The 19311-nt window shown below is 39.2% G+C and overlaps 2 protein-coding genes across 6 annotated transcripts in view; one reads left to right on the top strand and one right to left on the bottom strand.

The window, feature by feature from the left end:
• Positions 1 to 9707, bottom strand: part of dpf3 (double PHD fingers 3) — a 37228-nt gene extending 27521 nt beyond the window's left edge. For 3 of the 4 annotated variants that reach the window (XM_042503695.2, XM_042503696.2, XM_088089320.1), the window contains exon 1: positions 8670 to 8804. In XM_042503695.2, coding sequence (XP_042359629.1) covers positions 8670 to 8701 — 32 coding nt within the window. In that variant the 5' untranslated portion in view covers positions 8702 to 8804. Of the gene's footprint in view, positions 1 to 8669; positions 8805 to 9583 lie in introns of those variants that run through there. The other variant, XM_042503697.2, reaches the window with a different exon arrangement.
• wdr21 (WD repeat domain 21) lies at positions 9192 to 19273 on the top strand. Of its 2 annotated transcripts, XM_088089319.1 has the most exons (14): positions 9192 to 9297; positions 9590 to 9717; positions 10858 to 10991; positions 11773 to 11930; positions 12048 to 12130; positions 12596 to 12701; positions 13426 to 13569; positions 13680 to 13729; positions 13829 to 13908; positions 14166 to 14258; positions 14556 to 14653; positions 14801 to 14977; positions 15854 to 15968; positions 16628 to 19273. In XM_088089319.1, the coding sequence occupies exons 2-14, from the start codon at positions 9605 to 9607 to the stop codon at positions 16873 to 16875; spliced, it is 1599 nt and encodes a 532-aa protein (XP_087945445.1). In that variant the 5' UTR covers positions 9192 to 9297; positions 9590 to 9604; the 3' UTR covers positions 16876 to 19273. The 2 variants fall into 2 exon arrangements, with proteins under 2 accessions (XP_087945445.1, XP_042359628.2); XM_042503694.2 differs by having other exon boundaries at positions 9227 to 9717.
• The last annotated feature ends 38 nt before the right edge of the window (positions 19274 to 19311 follow it).

The following is a 19311-nucleotide window of genomic DNA, read 5'->3' as shown; positions in this document are numbered from 1 at the left end:
ATGGAGATTATGTAAGAGGAGTTTTTCATGTCGGAGAAACACATTCCTCTTGGTCAACAACTTCCTGGATACTGATGGAATCTGCAGTTGCTGTGCGTGTGTGTGTGTGTGTGTGTGTGTGTGTGTGTGTGTGTGTGTGTGTGTCTGTATACCACTATGATTGTCTCAATTGCTCCCATACCAGCACAGAGGAGCTTTGTGTGTGTGTCAGACAGTCTTGTTTCCAGGTAAAGGCCCACAGATACAGAGCTTATAGACATTATAAATATTCAAAGCTTCACTTAATCCTAAACTTTATTAATCAGACTCTCTGTTGGGACGTCTGCCGTCCTCTCCATCAATCTTACTCTAATCTGCCACGTATTTCTGTCTGTTACGTATTCCTCGCAGCATGTTCTCTTCCTCCGTGCTACGTGATAATTAATCACTGAAAGAACTCATCAGTGGCTTTAATAAATCACTGTCAAACGTCTCTCCACATTTCCTCATTTCATCCACAGTTTTCTTTGTTACGACAAGTTCTAAAGACGCGTCTTAAGGCCCAGACACAACAAAAGACATCAAAGAACAAGTGGCGATGAAGGCCAACTGTTGTGCCGCCTCACGTCGCCCGTGTCTCAGCCAAAAAGTTGCACCTGAACACATTGCGAAGACTGCAGCCAACTGCCAACCAGTGCGTACGAGAGGAAATAACTCTCCATACAGTCTGCGTTTGTCATTAAAAAAAGGAAACCTGAACATAGGCAGCATAGATTCAAAACACTAGTTAGCCTGTTGGTACTTTAATAACACAACACGATGAAAGAATAAATTATTTTCACCATTCACGAGCAAACATGACACAAATAGTTACAATCTTTTCCTGCTAAAGAAGAGTTTTTTAAAAAAGTAATCGAACAGAATATGACAAGTTTGTTTCAATCTCCTGACTTAAGTTGTTTGTTTGCGTTCCTCACTGCTGTCTTTTCTCGTACGATGAGTCGAACAGCCAATCGGAGTGATTTCTCTCACCGACTGAAGTCGATCAACGGCCGACCTTCAGCTTTGTCTTTTGTATTTGTTTGTTTTTGTATGTTTTGTTTACTTTACTACGAAAAGCATCCTTGAGTCTGGTGAAATCCAGGCTATAATTATCTTCTTCTTCAGTATTTTTTTATTATTGTTGTTATTTTATTAATGTTTTTATTATTATTAATATTATTGGATGGTGTGTCAGGACCCTAACAGCCTGTTTACGCCTGGCATTAACATTTGTTTCCACATGTGGACAGACGAGACACGTCTGCGTTCACACTTGTGTCTATAATGTGTCCCCAGCTGAACACTTGTGTTCAGATGCTGCAATCTATTGTACTCTTAACTGTTTAAAAAAAAATGCAGTGGATCAGTCATTCAAGTCGCAATAAAAAGCGGCGATGCACACAGTAAACCAGAGAGATGCCCTTTTCATCATTTACTTTTTTAACTTCATGCAGCATTTTACATCATGATTGTGCGTGATAGAAGTCTTTGCAAGCATGAGCATGTGTATCTCCTTCGCCATCCAAACAAAACAAAATGCATGCAGCAACTTTATCCTATTGGCTGTGGTAGTTCGCTCGGCATCCGCTTGCACAGTTTTGAGCTGCTGTATGTTATTTTAATGAGCCAATATGAACAAGATAGTTGGCTCATTTTATACAACACTCTTCATTAATGATGATGTAGTTCATTCTTTAAAACTAGGAAAAGACAACGCTTACAATATTCAAAATCTAAGACGTCATCTACTCTCAAGATATAAATATACTATCAATAAACTGTCAAGTCCTAATGAGAAAACATGTAAACTATAAGAGTGAAATCATATAAACTGACACATACTGTATGAGATGCAAAAACATTGAGATGATCTGTACATAACGAAGCATATATAATTATAAATATCCACACAGCACAAACAGCACATATCAAGTGTAAAGCTCTTTTCTCATGGACATATATCAGAGTTTTAATTGAGGGTATAAATCACAGCGACTCCTTCAAATGTCAAATTAACTGCTCATAATTACAGACACAGGGCAGAATTTCAACACTACAAAGCTCAGCCGCACACACACACACACACACACACACACACACACACACACACACACACACACACACACACACACACACACACACACACACACACACACACACACTCTGACCTGTTAATATAATCAGTGGTTTTATTATGTGATGAAGAAATGAAACTAAATTAGTCGGCGGTTGCTGGAGTGAAATTAAAGGTAAAAACCTTCTGCAGATCACCACAGACGGGTGTTAGAGCTCCACTTTTATGTTCCTCAGATTTTCCCAGATGAACCACTCAAAGTCTAACACATTCAATTCTCACGTTAAAATAACAGAGCATAAGAAGAAAACGTTTGTAGTTTTGTAATTCGGAATCCGTCGAGTCTGTCTGTCTGTCTGGTGGTCTCATTGTTGCTGTAGCCTCTGCCATCAGCCGTGAAGCTGCTTCAAAGCACAGAGCTCATTCAAATGATTGACTCAGGTGTGAATCCAGTACAAGTTTGACAAAACCTCCTGCCTCAAGACCCTTTTTTTTTGCTATAACTCAAGAAAGGAAAAAAGTTGTTTCCGTCAGCAATTTATCTGCATTTGAGTATTTTCTAAATTAACTAAAGAATTATTTGGTTTGGCACCTTGTTTTTTATTATTTAACAATTTATTAATTTTATATTTGTAATTATTTTTTTACTATTCTATTGTTCTTTTGCTGCTAATACTTTTTTGCACCTCATAGCTGCTGCAACACTGAATTTCCCCACTGTGGGACTAATAAAGGGTTAACTTATCTTATAAAATACCAAAAATCAGTGGAAAGGTCCACTATGATTAATGTAGCACATTAAAATCCCTTCTCTAAAGTCAAATTATTTTGTTTGCTATCATATATGATAGAGAAAATGTTACATTAGTTAAGAAGCTGGAAACAGTTTGGCTTTTTTTCTTGAAAAATGCCTGAACTGCATAATTGGTTGTCAAAATTGTTGTAGTTAAATTGTAAAAATAAACAAGTAGAATAACTGACTAATTCTTTCCTCAAACAAAGCATTAAATCCTGGACTATGGCCCCTAACCATAAACCGTAGAAATGACGGACCAAGCTACGTTTTGAAGTTTTGAGTTCAGAATTTCAGCTGCAGCAATCTAGTTTTTTTGGAGCCAGAGGTGACTGTAATTGGACGAGAGGTTGGAGATGTGGAGGAGCGAGCGGTGGATCTGATTCTCAGACTGTAGTGATGCCTCGCAGATGGCAGCAAGTGGCCTCGCCCTCAAATGAGAAACTTTAAGCCTTAATAACATTTAAATGGATGAGTTATAACAAAATTCACTCTTCCTACGGTTGCCATAAGTGTTGAAATTATCTATAATGACCGAAAGCAATTTATAAGCTGTCACTATCTTGATTTCTGTTGTTAAATTGGGCATTTTGACATGAGTGTCGATGGGGATTAACTCTGTTTTGGAGCCGGCCTCAAGTGGTCATAAGAGGAACTGCAGTTTTTGGCTCTTCAGCCTCAGGGGTTGTCCTTTGGTATTTACATGAGTTTTGAGTGATTGGATCACACACAGACAGACTGTGATAATGGTTTTCAACAGGGAGTCCATGACCCCCTAGGGGTCCTCAGAAATTCTGCAGGGAGGGCCTGCCAAATTACTGCTTGATAATTTAATTAAAGTTTGTTTTTTTCTAAAAATAAAATGTGAAAATGAAAATACACATCAACATGAATCTGACATGTTATTATTATTATTATTATTATTACCATTAGTAGTAGTAGTAGTAGTAGTACATATGTAGTAGGTTAGGGGGCTCCTGCTTCTGGCATTATAGGAGTTGTTTAAAAAAAATCACTTACAAATAACAGAAATGCAACTGTTTCATCTTTTAGTGAAACATTATTTAACTTTGGGCGACATCACCAGAAAGCGGCAGCCCTCGCTGTCAGCTTTACGCTGCTTTGCTGCGGTCATGTCTGCCACTTAGCAGGACAAATCTGGTGTTAGCGGATTGTTAAATTAATTTATTGTCAATCTATGAAAACACATTAGCTTTGCCTGAGTAGTTTGTCTACAAACGGTATGATTTTCCTGCCAATGTGAAGTGAATGAAAAAAAATGCAAAGTGATTAAAAGTTGATAAACCAATATTGTGTTAATCATGAAGTATGATTTTAAAAGACAAGTCAAAGGTCGTTTAAAGTCGGGCCGTTCCTTGGACATGACTAAAAAATATTGAAGACCCCTGGTATATGATATTGTACAAAATATTCTGCGTATTGACATGCAGTGAGTTTGAAATATACAAAAACCGACAGATGAGCTGATAATAGCCTGTATGACTTAACTGGTGCCGCATTTCTCAGCATGAACTGTTTAAATGTTGTTTGCATGACCTCATTCAGCTCACTGACTCAGATGTAATGTGAAACTGTATAAGCCACTAGCTCACAACAAGAGCCTCTCCAACAATCACATCTTCTCCATAAAGACTGCAGAACGTACATACGGGGACATTTTAAACAGAACTGGACACGTGAGGGAATGATGGGGGTTCACCACAAATCAGGGAAAAGATAGAAAAGGGAGAGGAAGCCCACTTTTGGCTAGAAATAGGTGAGGGGCCCCTGAGGAAGTGGCAGCAGCATGCGGGCACTGATAGGCGTCTTTGTGGCACTTTGTAGGCCGAGCAGCAGAGAGGACGAGGAGGAGCCAAGGAGGCAGAATGGGAGGGAAGAGGAGGGGTCCGATATGTCCCGGGGCACACGTGTTCCCTTTCAAACCCTGTCACACTCATTTTCTCTCAAACACGCGGATGTGTGTACGCACGAGCGCACTCGCACACACACGCTTGTCCGTGCACAAACAGACACACAAAGCGAGTGAAAGGGAAAGGTGCAGAGTGCAGACGGAGGGGGGAGGAAAGGGGAAACCCGGGATTCAGATGTGGAGGACAACATTCATTCATATGTCAGAAATCTCACACAAACATAAAGAGGGAAACGTGCCAGTTCCATGTGCTGAACAGGGAGGAAAAAAAGGATTGATCACTGCATGGAGCTTTCTGTGAAAAAAAAAATGTTCCTGGCCATTTAATTCTCCATGCCTGGAAACCATTCCCGGACATTCCCATTCCCCGGGCTCGCATAGACAAAGGCCAGGGTTCGCCCCTGTGCTGAGGGTGTAGTATAAATGTATGCAGTAAATGCAGCCAGACAGACAACCCCCCCACCACCACCACCCAAAACCTCCATCACTCACTCACGCTCCCTCTCACGCAAATTGGGGGAGGGGCGGGCGGCTACACAACCGCCCACGCATGCAAAAACACACATAATAAAAAAACACAACCACACACGTTGACCCCCCTCCTCTAAATTTCCCTAAATCTCAGCCCACGTCCCTCTAATCCTTATGCAAACACAAGTCAAACCGACTTCCACCTGAGCTCCTGAGTTCATTACAAATTTAATGATGAAAAAAAAGCGCACATAACATACACACATCTCTGCATATGAATCATGTTGCTCATTTAAATACTTCTCATGTTAGCTCTTCATTAAATCACAGGCCACCCAATCACAGAGAGGTCTTTGGAGAAAAAAAATGTGATAAATTAAATAAATCAAGTAAATAAAATCAAATAAAAATTTAAAAATCATAAAAATAAACACACGAATAAATGAAAATGACAAATAAAATTAAAATATGCACAGCTGAACGTGACTGAAAGAGTCCACAGAGCCAGATGCATTTACTGCAAGCTGGTTGTAATTCATCTTTCAGAGCGGGCAAGATTATATCACGCTCTTACTGAGTACGTATGATTTACCAGCTACTTCCTTAGGACAGATGACAAGCCGGCCCTATTGTTTCCAGCAGACGGTGCACTCAAATATGCAGCCTGCAAACTACACCACCACCATGTTACTTCACATAACTCACATGTTATTTGATATTAGCTCTTACACTCCTACCACACAGTTTTCCTTTGTGTTATGGTATGGGCTCATGTGTGCATGTCTTGCATTGTTTTCCCTTTTTGCAGATATCAGATGAGGTGTGTGTGTGTGTGTGTGTGTGTGCCATATATGAAGGGCAGATGGGGTCCCCTTCCTCCATCAGTCTGTGTGTCTTTACATGTACCTCTCCCTCTCTCAACAGATGGACCCGGGAGAATACTGGGACGCTCCTAATCTGCTGTTCTGCATGCACAACTGCAGACACACACACAAACACACAAAACACCCATATACCTACATTCTCCACAGCTTAATCTGTTTTAGTGGAATACAGCAGCTTAAAGCCTTTTCTTTTTTTTTTGCAAGTGCTGCGTGTATAGTAGGATCTTTTTTGGCTGTCAACAAAGAGCATCCTGAGTTCCCTCTTTTCTTTTCCTCTAAATATACATTAAAAAAATGTTATTTAACATTAATGGAGCAGTTTTGAGTCAAGAGGACGTGCAGCTGATGGCGGACCATGTTTGACTGAAAAAAAAAATTTCTTTACACTTCCACGTTATTGCAAAAGTGAAAGAAAATATGCAGTTTATACCACACTTATGCACAGCATCAGAAACATTCGTATGTGGCTCTTGCACAACAGATTTAGGGATAAGTGTCTAAGCACATTCCACATGCCCAGTGGTAAACATCTGCTGTCAGCCAGCAGGAAGACAGACATACAGTCAGTATGTTCACATGCACGGTTAAGTCGAGATACGATTACAGCTCGATTAGGCTATTTAATTGGACTACTGTCCTCGTCCCAATACACAAGTATTGCAGAAGAACTAATTTATTGACTTAAGTATGTCAAACTCCTCCACGGTAGGCGGCAATATGCCCTCTTTCAGCTCGTCTCTAATGGAACTTCTTCTGGTTGTCCTATTACATCACATACAAAACAATGTAGCAAGCGGCAAACAGGTTGCATGTCGAACGGTGAGAACACAGATACATTTTTTGGCGCTGTTGATGCCTTTGTCTTGTTTTGTTTTCATCCCCTCTTCGTAGTGTTTTTTTTTTTTTTGCCGGCTTCCCTCTACAAATTTAAATTGTTGCCCAGCGTGGGAACTATGGAGCATGCGCAGAACATCTAGGCCAATTCAGGTCCAATTTAGACATATACAGGAATGAGTAACCCCCCCCCAAAAAAATAACAATAAAAAGTCCTAATAATCTGCTGTTCCATTCATACTTGTTCTTGAGTAACTGTACTTATTTACATTCAACCACTGTTAACATATCTTGACACATTTAACTATTTTTACAAAAACTAGTCAATATATTTTAATGACTATTTGTTAATGATTCTGTGCTCAATATTAACCCTTTGTAGCCTGCATCGACATCACTTTTCTTGTGCTGCGTGAAGATGCCTTTTACAGGTATTTAAACCTTTTATCACTGAGCAAACTAGTTTGATTTCTTTCAAAAACACAAGGAAAAAAAAGCAGTCAACGACTTTGTCAGAAATGTCCTGGAAATTACGAGAAATCAGTAGGTTTGGAAGATTATTTAACTAAATATTTAAAATGACTGTTTTTAAGCAGTTTTTTCCAGGTCATTTCCTTGTCTTTTTTTGAGTTTTCCATCTTTTTGCTAATATTTTTCTCATCACAACTCATAATTAATCTGGAAAGTTACAAAATGAAAACTGTTTTAATAATGTTATAATGTGCCAGTGTGCACAAAAAGCATAAACATAGAGCTTGTTAATTTAAAAAAAAAAAAAAAATCCTGTGGAAGGATCCCCCTGGACTCTCATACTGTGGTTTGGGCGAAGCCCCCTCAAATTCTACAGACACCCCTGTTTAAAAGGGAATCAACAAATTCATATGTGATTAAGGATTCAGTTTGAAATCAGGTTAACTTTTTTCCTATTTGCCATTTTTTGCACGTTTTCTCAAGGCAGCATAATGTCAATGGTTTCTACAAATCAGAAAATGTCTATGTGCCGATCCAGGATCAGACACTGGCATCTTTAAGTGATCCGTTTTAAATCTAACTTTTCAGGGAAACTGCACGCCCTCAATATCTAACCTATATTGCAGTGCGGCGTCCCTCTATATGCATTGAAAATGAGGTCAATACTGTATACTAATAACATATAAACCGCCATCCATTGTTTACATGCGCTTGACATTTGCAGCAAAAAGCCCGAGCGGCACATCGAGCGACAGTCTCCCTCTCAATGTGCGCTTTGTGACATTAATTGCATGAAATTATCTATGCAAATTCACTCGTCTCGCGCTGACAAAGAAGCTCTGCATGCAAACTTCTGTCAACCGTGTTTATAAACCACAATGTATACCATGGCAACTTTCTGTCTCAGTGAAACCAAGTGCATGAGAGAAGGCGAAAGTGCGGACATTTACGCGCGTTGTTGGAGACGTTTTCTCTGCAGATTGTGCACGAGTGCATGCTTTTAAATTAGTATTACACAACACGGCAAGTACAACGGTACCTGCACATAACACACGGAGACTGTCCAAGAAGTACATGGCAGCTGTGTTCATTTTGTGGTTCTTATTCAAACGTTTAACCCTGCATAGATCAATCACCGCATGCAATCAAAGTGTGAAATAATTTGACTTTTTAAAAATGTAATTTACTTACGATTTTAGGGGATTATGAATGACAGTCGCCATTTTCCAGCAGGACTGTAACGTAATATTCCAAATCTCGGTGTAGTTTGGGACCCTTATGAAAAAAACACAACAGCCAATGCGGTCCTGGGCACTGTGCTCCCTACCAATACAACACCAGCATCAAGACATTAGGCGTGGCTTCGGAGAGATCTGTCAACATCAATGTCCCGGACCATGGACTAGTATTCATTTCATTGAATAAAATGTTTTTTTTGTGTGTGAAATACATTTAAATTAGACTATCAAATACCATTTAGGGATTTTTAAGGCTATTTGAACAATAACAAAAATAATAATAATAATAATAGTCTAAGATACAACTTTTTTTTATTTCAACTGATTTGAATTAATAGGGGGGAATATAAAACTTTTTGAATTTAAGTGTTTTTGTATTTTTAATCTTCAATCACCCGTCAATCACATGAAATAAAACAAATTCATTCATTATTATTCTGGTGCGTAGCTTGCAAAGAAAACAGCCAATGAACAGCTTCGACGTCATGCGCTATTGTTAGAGATCAGCCAATCAATAGCTTCTGAAGGCGGGACAACATGGCAGCGTCTGACTGTACAGCACTTAGCCGTTAGCTCATGAGGTATTAAAACTGTAACGTTACATCCATTTCATAAGAAAATAAAGTTGTTTACCTTCAACTGGAAGCGTGTTTATTGACATTTTAAAATCATTTCTTAACGTCAATTCATGTTTGATGTCCGGCGTTTGTATAAAAGTGTCGAGAAAGGTGTGCTAACGTTAGCTCACGAATGCTAACGGCTACAATTTGCTAACTTTGCTAACAAGTAAACATGCTGCTTCTAGTAGCTTTTAAGACTCGTAAACACAGAAGTTAATAAACGACAGCGTGGTGAGAGGATTCTTACTTTCAGAAGCAAACAGCCGGGATGAAGAAGTGGAACTGGAGAGAAGGACAGAGACCCTACCGGCGACGAGGTGGTGGTCAGCGCCACGGTTGGTACAGAGGCAACCGGCACAGGTCAACACAGGAGGACCAGTGGTATGTTCAAGGAAATACTGACGTTAAATTTAGTTTTAATTAAAGCGTGTCTTGAGTTTTTCATATTGTTTATGTAGCGATTTTTAAGAGACATAAAGATATCTGTATCAGGATAACAAAATGAGAAATAAAACAATAAACCTGCAAAATGCCTGCACACAGATTTGTGCATATTATAAAAATGCATATTTTGTACAGAATCATACTTTTGCTGCTGCACATTAATTGATGAACTGAGTATGTCTTTCAGAAAAACAGGAAAAAAAACATAAACCAAACCTCACCTAAATAAAATCCCAGAAAGTTTCAGCACTCCAGTTCCCTGATCCTTTTTTCACGACTGATACTGATACAGATTATTTGTACTTAATGAGTCAGATAAGCAATATTTGTACTGATATGCATTGCAAAATGAAATATTTATGTTGAAATTTTGAATTTGGAAACTCAAACACAAAACTTTGTTTAAATGCTTTTAGCAAATGTTAAATCAAAACTTTAACTTTCAGCATCATATGCAGCAAGTTCCATGCAACATTTTTTATAAAGTTCAGTGAAAATTTAAATAAAAAATTAACAGAAATTGCTCCTAAAGTAAAAGTTCCTTTCATGCTGACACTTTCTTTGCATGAATTGCAAACTGCCTCTCCTGGTGACGGTTGAGTGTAATACACACACTTATTCATAATTCATTTTATGGGTAATCATTAAAATAAAATATCAGATAATTGGCAAAATACCAAATATCGACCCCTAGTACAAACTTCATAAAAAAAAAGGTTTGGGCCTGAAAGTTTGTTCTGATATATTTGTGTATTATAGACCTTTCCATAAATTTAGCACACACCCACCTATACCTGCCTCCATCCACAGGCACACACTCATGCACATACAGCAAACACACACTAATTGATCAACCACCTCTCCAAAACAATATGCTATTTTATAGTACTAATACTTGAGTCAAAGACATCACCCCGATATCTTTTTCTATGGGTCATTCTTTCCGTAACTGATGCCTCTGGGTTCAGCCAATTTCTTGTTATCCAATTTCACAATGGGCTTAAATGTGTCTTTGTTGATAGTGCCCCAGTACCAGTAGTGTTTTTACTGTTAGTAAAAGCGATGCTGTGTTCACAGGTTTGGATATAATGATGCAGGGCCATCATACAGAGCACCGCAGAGGAGATATGAAAACCAGTCCACCTCTTCCACACCCTCATCCTCCTCATCATCTTCCTCTTCCTCCTCTAAGAGCAGCAGTGCTGCACCAGGTCAGTACCACACACTTTCTCCTTCTGCTGTTGTGTTTTTAGTCTGTTTTGTCTTTTATGTAAATTCTTTATGCTGCTTTCTTGGCCGGTGTTGTATCGAGGATTGTTTTCCCATCGATGTGTGTGTTTCCCGTCTAAATCCGACCCAAACCCATTGTTTTTATAGCATTTATCACTTTATGGTTTTATTATGAACCCAGGTGTGTTTAAATTACTTTAGCACTTATTTTTACTGGAAACACTTGCATAATTACATTTGAAATTATTTCTGCATTTTATTTAAAACGTATTTATTTTTAGGCTTGCATATTTTTTTAATATAGGCCCATTTATTTTCAGATTTATTAAAATTCCCTCTTCTATTTCCCCCTCTTTTTATGAAATCGTAATTTTGCACATTTTCTATTATATGATATATTTTATTATTAATGTAAATACATGTAACTAGTTACTCCCCAAACACTGGCTATACATAACAACAAAATCTCGTGTTACTAACCTACAAATCAGGTTTTATTTTTACAATAACTAAGCTAGTTAAATTGCCATAACAGCAATGTTACAGAGAGAGAAAAAATAGCTCACACATTATAATATGTTACTTGTATGTCCTATTACAATAACTTATGTTGTTTCAATTCATTTGGAAGGGCTATTAACACCAAAAAGTAACTAATATCATAACAGTTGCTGCTCACATTTAGAAAACAGAAAACACTGCAACACAAAGTCCTAGCAATACACTAATTTGCTTAATTTTGCCATTCTGTTCTGTCACCAGAGCTGCCTGGTTTCTACTTTGACCCGGAGAAAAATCGTTACTTCCGCCTGTTGCCCGGACACAACAACTGTAACCCGCTGACCAGAGAGCAGATACGGGAGAAAGAAAGAGAGAAAGAGAGAAACAAGATGCTCGCAGAAGATGAAAAACCTAGAAAAGTGAGTCTGTTGTAATTTGTTATGCTTGAAGCTCCAGTTTTACTTTTTCTCACCAGATGCTGGGGTTTAATGCTTGTTTGCTAATATTAATCATGTATTTATCTTTTTTTTTACTAGAAAGCACCAAGAAAAGGACTGAACAGTTCGCTGCTGCTGCAGAAAAGACACCTTGGCCTGTTACCCGAAAACTCCTATTGCAGGTACTGTATCACACTGCTGTGTGCACACATGCATACAGAGCTTCTCTTCATGTATCGTGTTCATATTGCAATGCTCACAGCTGTAATACATTACAGAAAACAACCCCAGCAAAACACAGGCTAACTTTAATGATAATCGGTTCTGTATGTGTAGAGTGAGTTTTTTTTGGAGTGCTGCCGAGCCACTAATAATGATGTTAATCGTTTTTGACATGGGTTTGAAGAAAAAAAGTATGCTAAAAGAAAGTATGCTAAAAGAAAGTCAAAATATCGTGCAGCCTGACAGTTTTAACAGTATGGACGAATTACATAAGTATGCATTATTTTGCCGAACATTTCTGTATGTGCATAAATACACAGATACATATTCAGACAGCAGAGAGGAGGTGAATTAATGACTCTGAGTATGTGGATTTTGGGCAGGCGGTTTAAGTCCGTGTTAACGTGATAATTGTGTGTCTCCAGGCTGGTCCATGAGGTGAAGGTCAGTGGAATGAGACGCCACAAAATAGAGATCCAGAGCACGGACAACAGCAGCAACCCCAACACCGACAACTTCAGACTCATAGTGGTGAGAACACACAAAACACGCCCGTGCAAATACAATAATTCAGTCGTGATAGAAGTACTGTATGAACACGTTTTAATTGAGGATTTGTCTACATGTTTGCGGGTATATTTGAAAACATAGCTTTTTCTATAAGTTTTGGCCTTTTGGCCACATGCAAACTTAATTTTAGATAACTGAAAACGGACTGTTGCAAAACTCCATCCAGGATGAAGATTTTCAGAAACTCCTTTTTTCAAAGTTGAGGTGTAGACGGGGGCAGACAGTTTTTGGCTTGTAATGTTACTATGAGCCTTTATCCTCTTTTTGAGGCATCAGAAATGAGCTAACATTTCATGCAGTGGCGTACTTGACTGAAATAGTGCCAACTCTAACCTTGCTGACAGGACTTTTTACATATTTACACATAAATGTACACTACACACGTCTAAATGGCCAACATCATCTTCTTCACGTGTTTTTAGGGTTACTGTTATATCGCCACTTGTTGGTTTGGCATGCTCTTGACAGCGCCTCAATTCTGTTTTGTGTTTTCATTTGGACATTTTGTTTTTTAAACTGTGCTTGTGTGGTTTGTACTTTTGAGAACGAAGGAAGCAAAAAAAAACTGAAAATGTGGACTAGGCTTTAGAGATGGAAAAATCCTAGGAATAATTTTTCCTTGTTTCTCTCTTAATGTGGACATTATTTAAACTCAGTGCTCCCTCTTCTCCCTCGTCTCTCTCAGGGGGACTCTGCATGTGAGCGAGTCTTCACAGTCAATGACGTGTCACACGGAGGCTGCAAGTACGGCATCATGAACTTCAGCAGCAGCAGCCGGGGCTCTCTGTCTGTGGAAATGTGCGACAACCTCTACTTCACCAACCGCAAGGTGAGACTGTTTCACAGGAGGAGCAACTGATTGTGTAGATTACATTTTTTTTTTTTTTACTTTAGATATTAAAATAATCCAGCAAAGTTTTTGGCTTAATGTTGTTTCAGGTGAATTCCATCTGCTGGGCCTCTGTCAACTACCCAGACTCTCACGTCTTGTATCCTTTAACTTTAGTAAAACTCTTAGTCTGCTTGTCTTAAAACTCAAGTGCTGTTTTTACGCTGCCTGTATTTCCCTTGACTGAGCTGACTGTCAGGCTGTGTCTGGTCGGAGCTGCGGACACCCCCGGCTGTGTCAGCTTACTTCCTGCTTCCCTCTTCAGCAACTCCAACCCAGGTTGTACCGATATTTGCAGGTTTCTGACACCATTTAACATTCACATTTAATAGATTTTGACATAAAGCAGTCAGAATAATGCATTATCACCATTTTTTAGTTATTTATCAGTCACTTGGCTTCAAAATCAAAGTTTCTAATTTACTCACCTGTCTGGAGACTGATAGTAATTTTAAAATAAGTTAGATTTCTCACCTGCACTGTTTGTTTACCTCCCTGTTTTAACATTTGTCCTGCGTCCCTCTCTCTCTCCTCAGAGCAGCCGGGCATGCTGTGCAGCTTTAAGATCTCCTCAGCCTGGTCCTGTGCTTGGTGCCTCAACCCCCAGTTTGACAAAACCTTCAGCACTGGTCTGTCCAGCCAACATTATTTATCGTGCAATTTATGATCAATTATGATATTTAATCTCAGATAATAACTGGCTTCTGTAGAGCCGTGAGTTTGTTGGCTTAGTTTCGGGTGTTAAACAGTCTCTTAAATCATACTCGGTTTGTTTGGGCAGAGAAAAGGCTGCAGCAACACATGATTACTTTGGAATAAAGAGTAACCTGGTAGCTGTTTATTTTTATTTTTTCGACAATTAAAATAATGGCACACTATAAAAAAACGATTTAGAGGAGTAATTGTGTTCATGCATGTGTTGGCAGGTCTGTCCCGTAGGGTGATAGTTAAAGATGCAGAGACGGGGCGAACGCAGACGTACAGCTCCGGCAGCGATGTTTTGGCTCAGCAGTTTGCCCTCAGAGTGAGTCATCTGTTACATTTAAGCGATTAAAGTATGTTTGAGTTCAGTTATAACATGCATGGGTTTCTTTTTAAGTGTGACAAAGAACAATTAATGAAAGAAAAAATGCCAAGAAACTAAAATATGTCCTCTTTTTTTTTCTCTGAGGTCCCTGTGCTGTTTAACGGTTGCCGATCAGGAGAGATCTTCAGCATCGACCTGCGTCAGCGCGGACGCAGGGATCAGAGCTGGAAGACCAGCCGCTTCCATCAAGAGTCAGCCATCACCTCCGTACGCGTCCTGCAGGATGAGAACTACCTGCTCGCTGCTGACATGCTGGGCCAGGTCAGCTTGAAAATGAGATTTTTACATGAACAGTGGGTCCCTGCAAACACTGAGTTCTGAATTGCTGGTATGTTACGTTAGAGCTCCTTTTACACCGGGACAGGTGTGACATTTTTACAACACGCTGCGCTGGGAGATTTAAAAATCAGATCAGCAGCAGTGGCAGCTAACTTGAAGAAGAAAAGCAGTCAAAAATGTCTGAAAATTGGGGAGACAATGAGGTCAGGAACTCCTTACCCTCAGTGCAAAGAATAAGATCAGCCACCGTAAAACAGCGGTGATAAATTATAGTTATAGGCATTTTCTGTAGTTGTTATTAGGGGTCAACAGATTATCGGACTGGTTGATTATTGGGGCAGATCTGTATCTGCGTTTTATTTTAATGATCACTGATAAATTAATTAAAACATGCAAAGAAAGTGTCAGCATGGGAGGAACTTTTACTTTGTAAAACCTCAGGAAGCTATTTTTATTGATTGATTTTATTTAGTTGTTATTGTTTAGACAGCGCTGACTGATTCAATGTCTTTGTCACACTAGAGGCTTATGCCTGTTTTCCTTCCGAAACGTTGACATACTAGTGAAAACGCTGTTTTGGGATGGAGTTTGGTTGAGGTTTTGGAGGGGGAAAACGCATGTCGTCAACTTTGTTTGGTCCTTTGTAAAAACAAAGTCAGCGTAAGGAAGGGTTTTTTATCTCGGCAGTATTGTGGGATCTCTGTGTAGTAAGGGCTTACATTTTGGTCCTATGATAAGGTTTAAGACCCAAGTTAGAAAAACAAGATAAGAAATAAAAGATATCATAAAAAATATTAACCCACATGGATTTTCCTATTGCTGTAACTTTTTGCATTTTCTTCTTTTTTGGTTTTGCAGATTAAACTATGGGATGTGCGAGTGACGAAGCCAGTACAGGAGTACAAAGGGCACTTTAATGAGCACGCCTACCTTCCCATTCACGTAAATGAGCCTGAGGGGCTTCTGCTGGCAGGTAAGACAGAGAGAGCACACACTGTGTCAACACACTGTGGAGCTATTTGGTTTTTAAAACTTGAACTGATATAAATTAAATCAATGAGACATCAAGGTTGTATCTTCTATGCTCCGACATACTAGTTTAGACTGTCAGCTCAAATCATTTTTTGGCATATCCAGACTGAATCCAGATTGACTTTAGGAAGTCTGGACAGCAAAAAAACAACCCACATGATTTTTCCCACAAGTCTTTCCAAATTTGATCCAAATGATGAACCTCTCATGCTTCTGTGTTGGGAAGCCGCGTCACCAGCGTCGCCACATAGTTACTGATGTCGTTACCATGGCAACCCATGCAGATAGGTTAATAATGTTGGACACACATCCGTCTGATTACTTGCAAATAACACTGCAGACAGTCTTCCAGATCTGATTTGAGAAACAAATCTGATTTGCCTGCAGTCTGATCGTAGCCTCAGTGTACATCAACACGAGCTTTCAGACTGAGCCAGTTCATAAAAAAAAACACACTATGGCCAAACAAGTTATTTTAGAGATGATTTGAGAGCTCAAAAGCCGACTTCGGTTGTCTAATGTTTTTCTCAATACGTTTTCCCACCCTGACTAGAAAAACAAAACACTCATTTTGCATTTTCTCCTCTCGTCTTTCCCCAGTCGGTCAGGATTGCTACACCAGGATATGGAGCCTAAAAGACGGCCACCTGCTGAGGACCATCCCGTCACCCCACGCGGCCGCAAACGACTTGATCCCGAGCGTGGTCTTCTCCTCTAAGCTGGGCGGCTGCAGGGGGCTCCCCGGCCTGCTCATGGCCGTCAAACACGACCTCTACTATTTCCCGTACAACACTGACTACCAGGACGGAGGAGAGCAGCCGGCCAGCTTTAATTTAGGAGAAGACTGAGAATGCCTTATCTCACAAATCATTAAAAAAAAAAATTCTGCCAAATGTATTAATGAAGTATTTCATAATTGAAGGGGTTGGCCGGTATGCAGTTTATTTGTACGAGGCTGTGCTGAACTTTCGGAGAAATGAACTCAGAAGAGTGCGTTTAAGTCTCAGGGGAATGTTATTTTTGACCTACTTGTTTGTGCCAAAAGGAAGACAGAAGTGCCGCATACATGAGTGCACACAGTTACTACAGTTGAAGGAATACTTCCCCCGCACAGTGATCATTTATCAATTACTCAGCGTTTCGTTGAATTTATGAAGAAATCTTTCAGGGTTCCCACACATTTCCAAGGAATCAATTTTTAAAAAAATCACAACATATCAGATTCAAATTCTATTCAAACGTAATTCCAGGTAGCTGGCATTCATGAAGGGAGAGATGGAGAGTGGGGAGACAATGAAGAAACTTACATGACAGCACATCGGCACGTTAGAGCTAAGTTATGCTGACAGCCATAAATAAATGTGAAAGGGATGCACAATATTAGATTTTTTTGCCGATATCCGATATGCCGATATATATCACCACCCATTTGGCTGATAACTGATATCGATATATTCACTTTTTCCCCTCCCAATATTAGTGATCATAAAGTCTCTTCTGTAGTGGAATTAACATCATACTGTGCATTCTCTTATTGTGACGGCCCACCAGCAGATGGAGACAAAAACGCTATGCCTTTCAGTACATGTAATGTGCATTCAATGTGCAAAATAAGAAAAATACTGAGGGCTGATGTTTTCTACTGTCCACTTTGTCAAATAAAAACAAAAATATATCGGCAGAAATCAGCATGTTGGCCAATTCACATATTTCATATTAAAGCATATATCTGCCTATGCAGGTGACGTGCCAATGTTACCGTGCATCCCTAAAATGTACCACTATGTTACATTACATGGAAGGTTCATCACAGACGATTATTGTAATAATTTCACACAACAAATTTCCATGACTTTTCCAAAACTTTCAGTGATTTTTTTACTAATCCCATAACTCTCCCAGGCCTGGAAAATGACATTTTTTGATTTTCCTGGGTTTTCCATAACCATCGGAAGGCTTATCTTTATTTTTGCATAACCCCACAGTGAACGAAGAATCCAAAAAAGGCTAGCATTCTTAATGAATTAACGTAATAGGAAGCAATGTTTAACAACAGCAAAACCATATCAAAACAGCCGTTTAGAACCTCAAACAATTCGTGCAGCATAATCCAAGTCTCATTTATCCAGTCACATGCTCACTTCTTCCCAAACACATGCATTTATGCAAAGAATATCACAATGTCAAGCACTTCTGCCTATAAGTAGTGCAGCTTGAGTATGTTTGTGTATGTATGAGCTCCACAGAGTTCAAACTAGCACTACTGCAACCTCTAAATAAAAAGCTTAGAATAGCCGCACACAGACATAATAGGATGTGATCAACTCGCTGCATTTTGTTACCCACCATTTTTGATGCTCCTGTGTTCTTCAGGTGTGTATTGATTGTAGGATGTTCGGATAGTTGTTGTTTGATACAGATTTTTCAGTTTGAAGCGTTTAAACAGAATCAAAACTCCAGAGAAACATTCCTCCAAAATGAGACATGCCTTTTAAAAAACAGGTAAATCACAGATTTATCAAACAATAAAACTGAGATTAGACCAAAAAACCAGCCGCTTGTGGGCTGTTTCCTCTCTGGTGTCTTCCCTATTGACTAATTTCATACAGCTGCCTTTAATGAGGATCCTGAGATGTCACGGCAGGCGGTGCATTTAAGTGACCCTCCAGAAAAAGGGAAATTAAAAGCAAGTACATTTGAAGCAGTAACTGTATGTAAAGATGGGCACTTCCTCCCACTGCCCAAAAATAAAGCCAAAATATCCCGTAAACAGCCGCTGTCGTCACACATTGGGACATCATTTGGAGCCAGCGTGTATAAACACTCCTCCAACCAATCGCAAGCACACCAGTAAGCATACACAGCTGTCAGTCATGTAGTCAAACCCCCTTTTGATAACATTAAGTTTAGTTTTGCTGTTTTAAATGTGGCCGTCAGTTACTTAAATCTATAAAGAGGTTAGCCTTTTTTGGATTCTTCGTTCACCATGAAGGCACGCAAGAAAAACGTCACGATTAAAAGGTAATGCGGCGAGTAACTGATATAGAAATGGTCATTTTATGGGTGAAGAGTCCCTTTAAGAGTTCTTTAACCTTTACAAATAAGTGCTCTTACTTATGATTGACCTTTGATTTTTAATGTAATTTACGATTTCTCTGATTGGAACTTGAAAAGAATTACACTGCGTTTATACTGTAAATCAACACATTTTCATATTGTTGAGTGACAATTATATTCTAAAAAGACTCAGAGGTCTGCTGCTTTGTTTTTGCCTCTAAATGAAA

Source organism: Plectropomus leopardus, chromosome 16 (assembly GCF_026936395.1).
Source record: "Plectropomus leopardus strain MGB_pleo_1.0 chromosome 16, ASM2693639v1, whole genome shotgun sequence".
Taxonomy (NCBI): domain Eukaryota; kingdom Metazoa; phylum Chordata; class Actinopteri; order Perciformes; family Serranidae; genus Plectropomus; species Plectropomus leopardus.
Note: the sequence above shows the minus strand (reverse complement) of the source record. Positions and strands in the feature narration are given on the sequence as shown.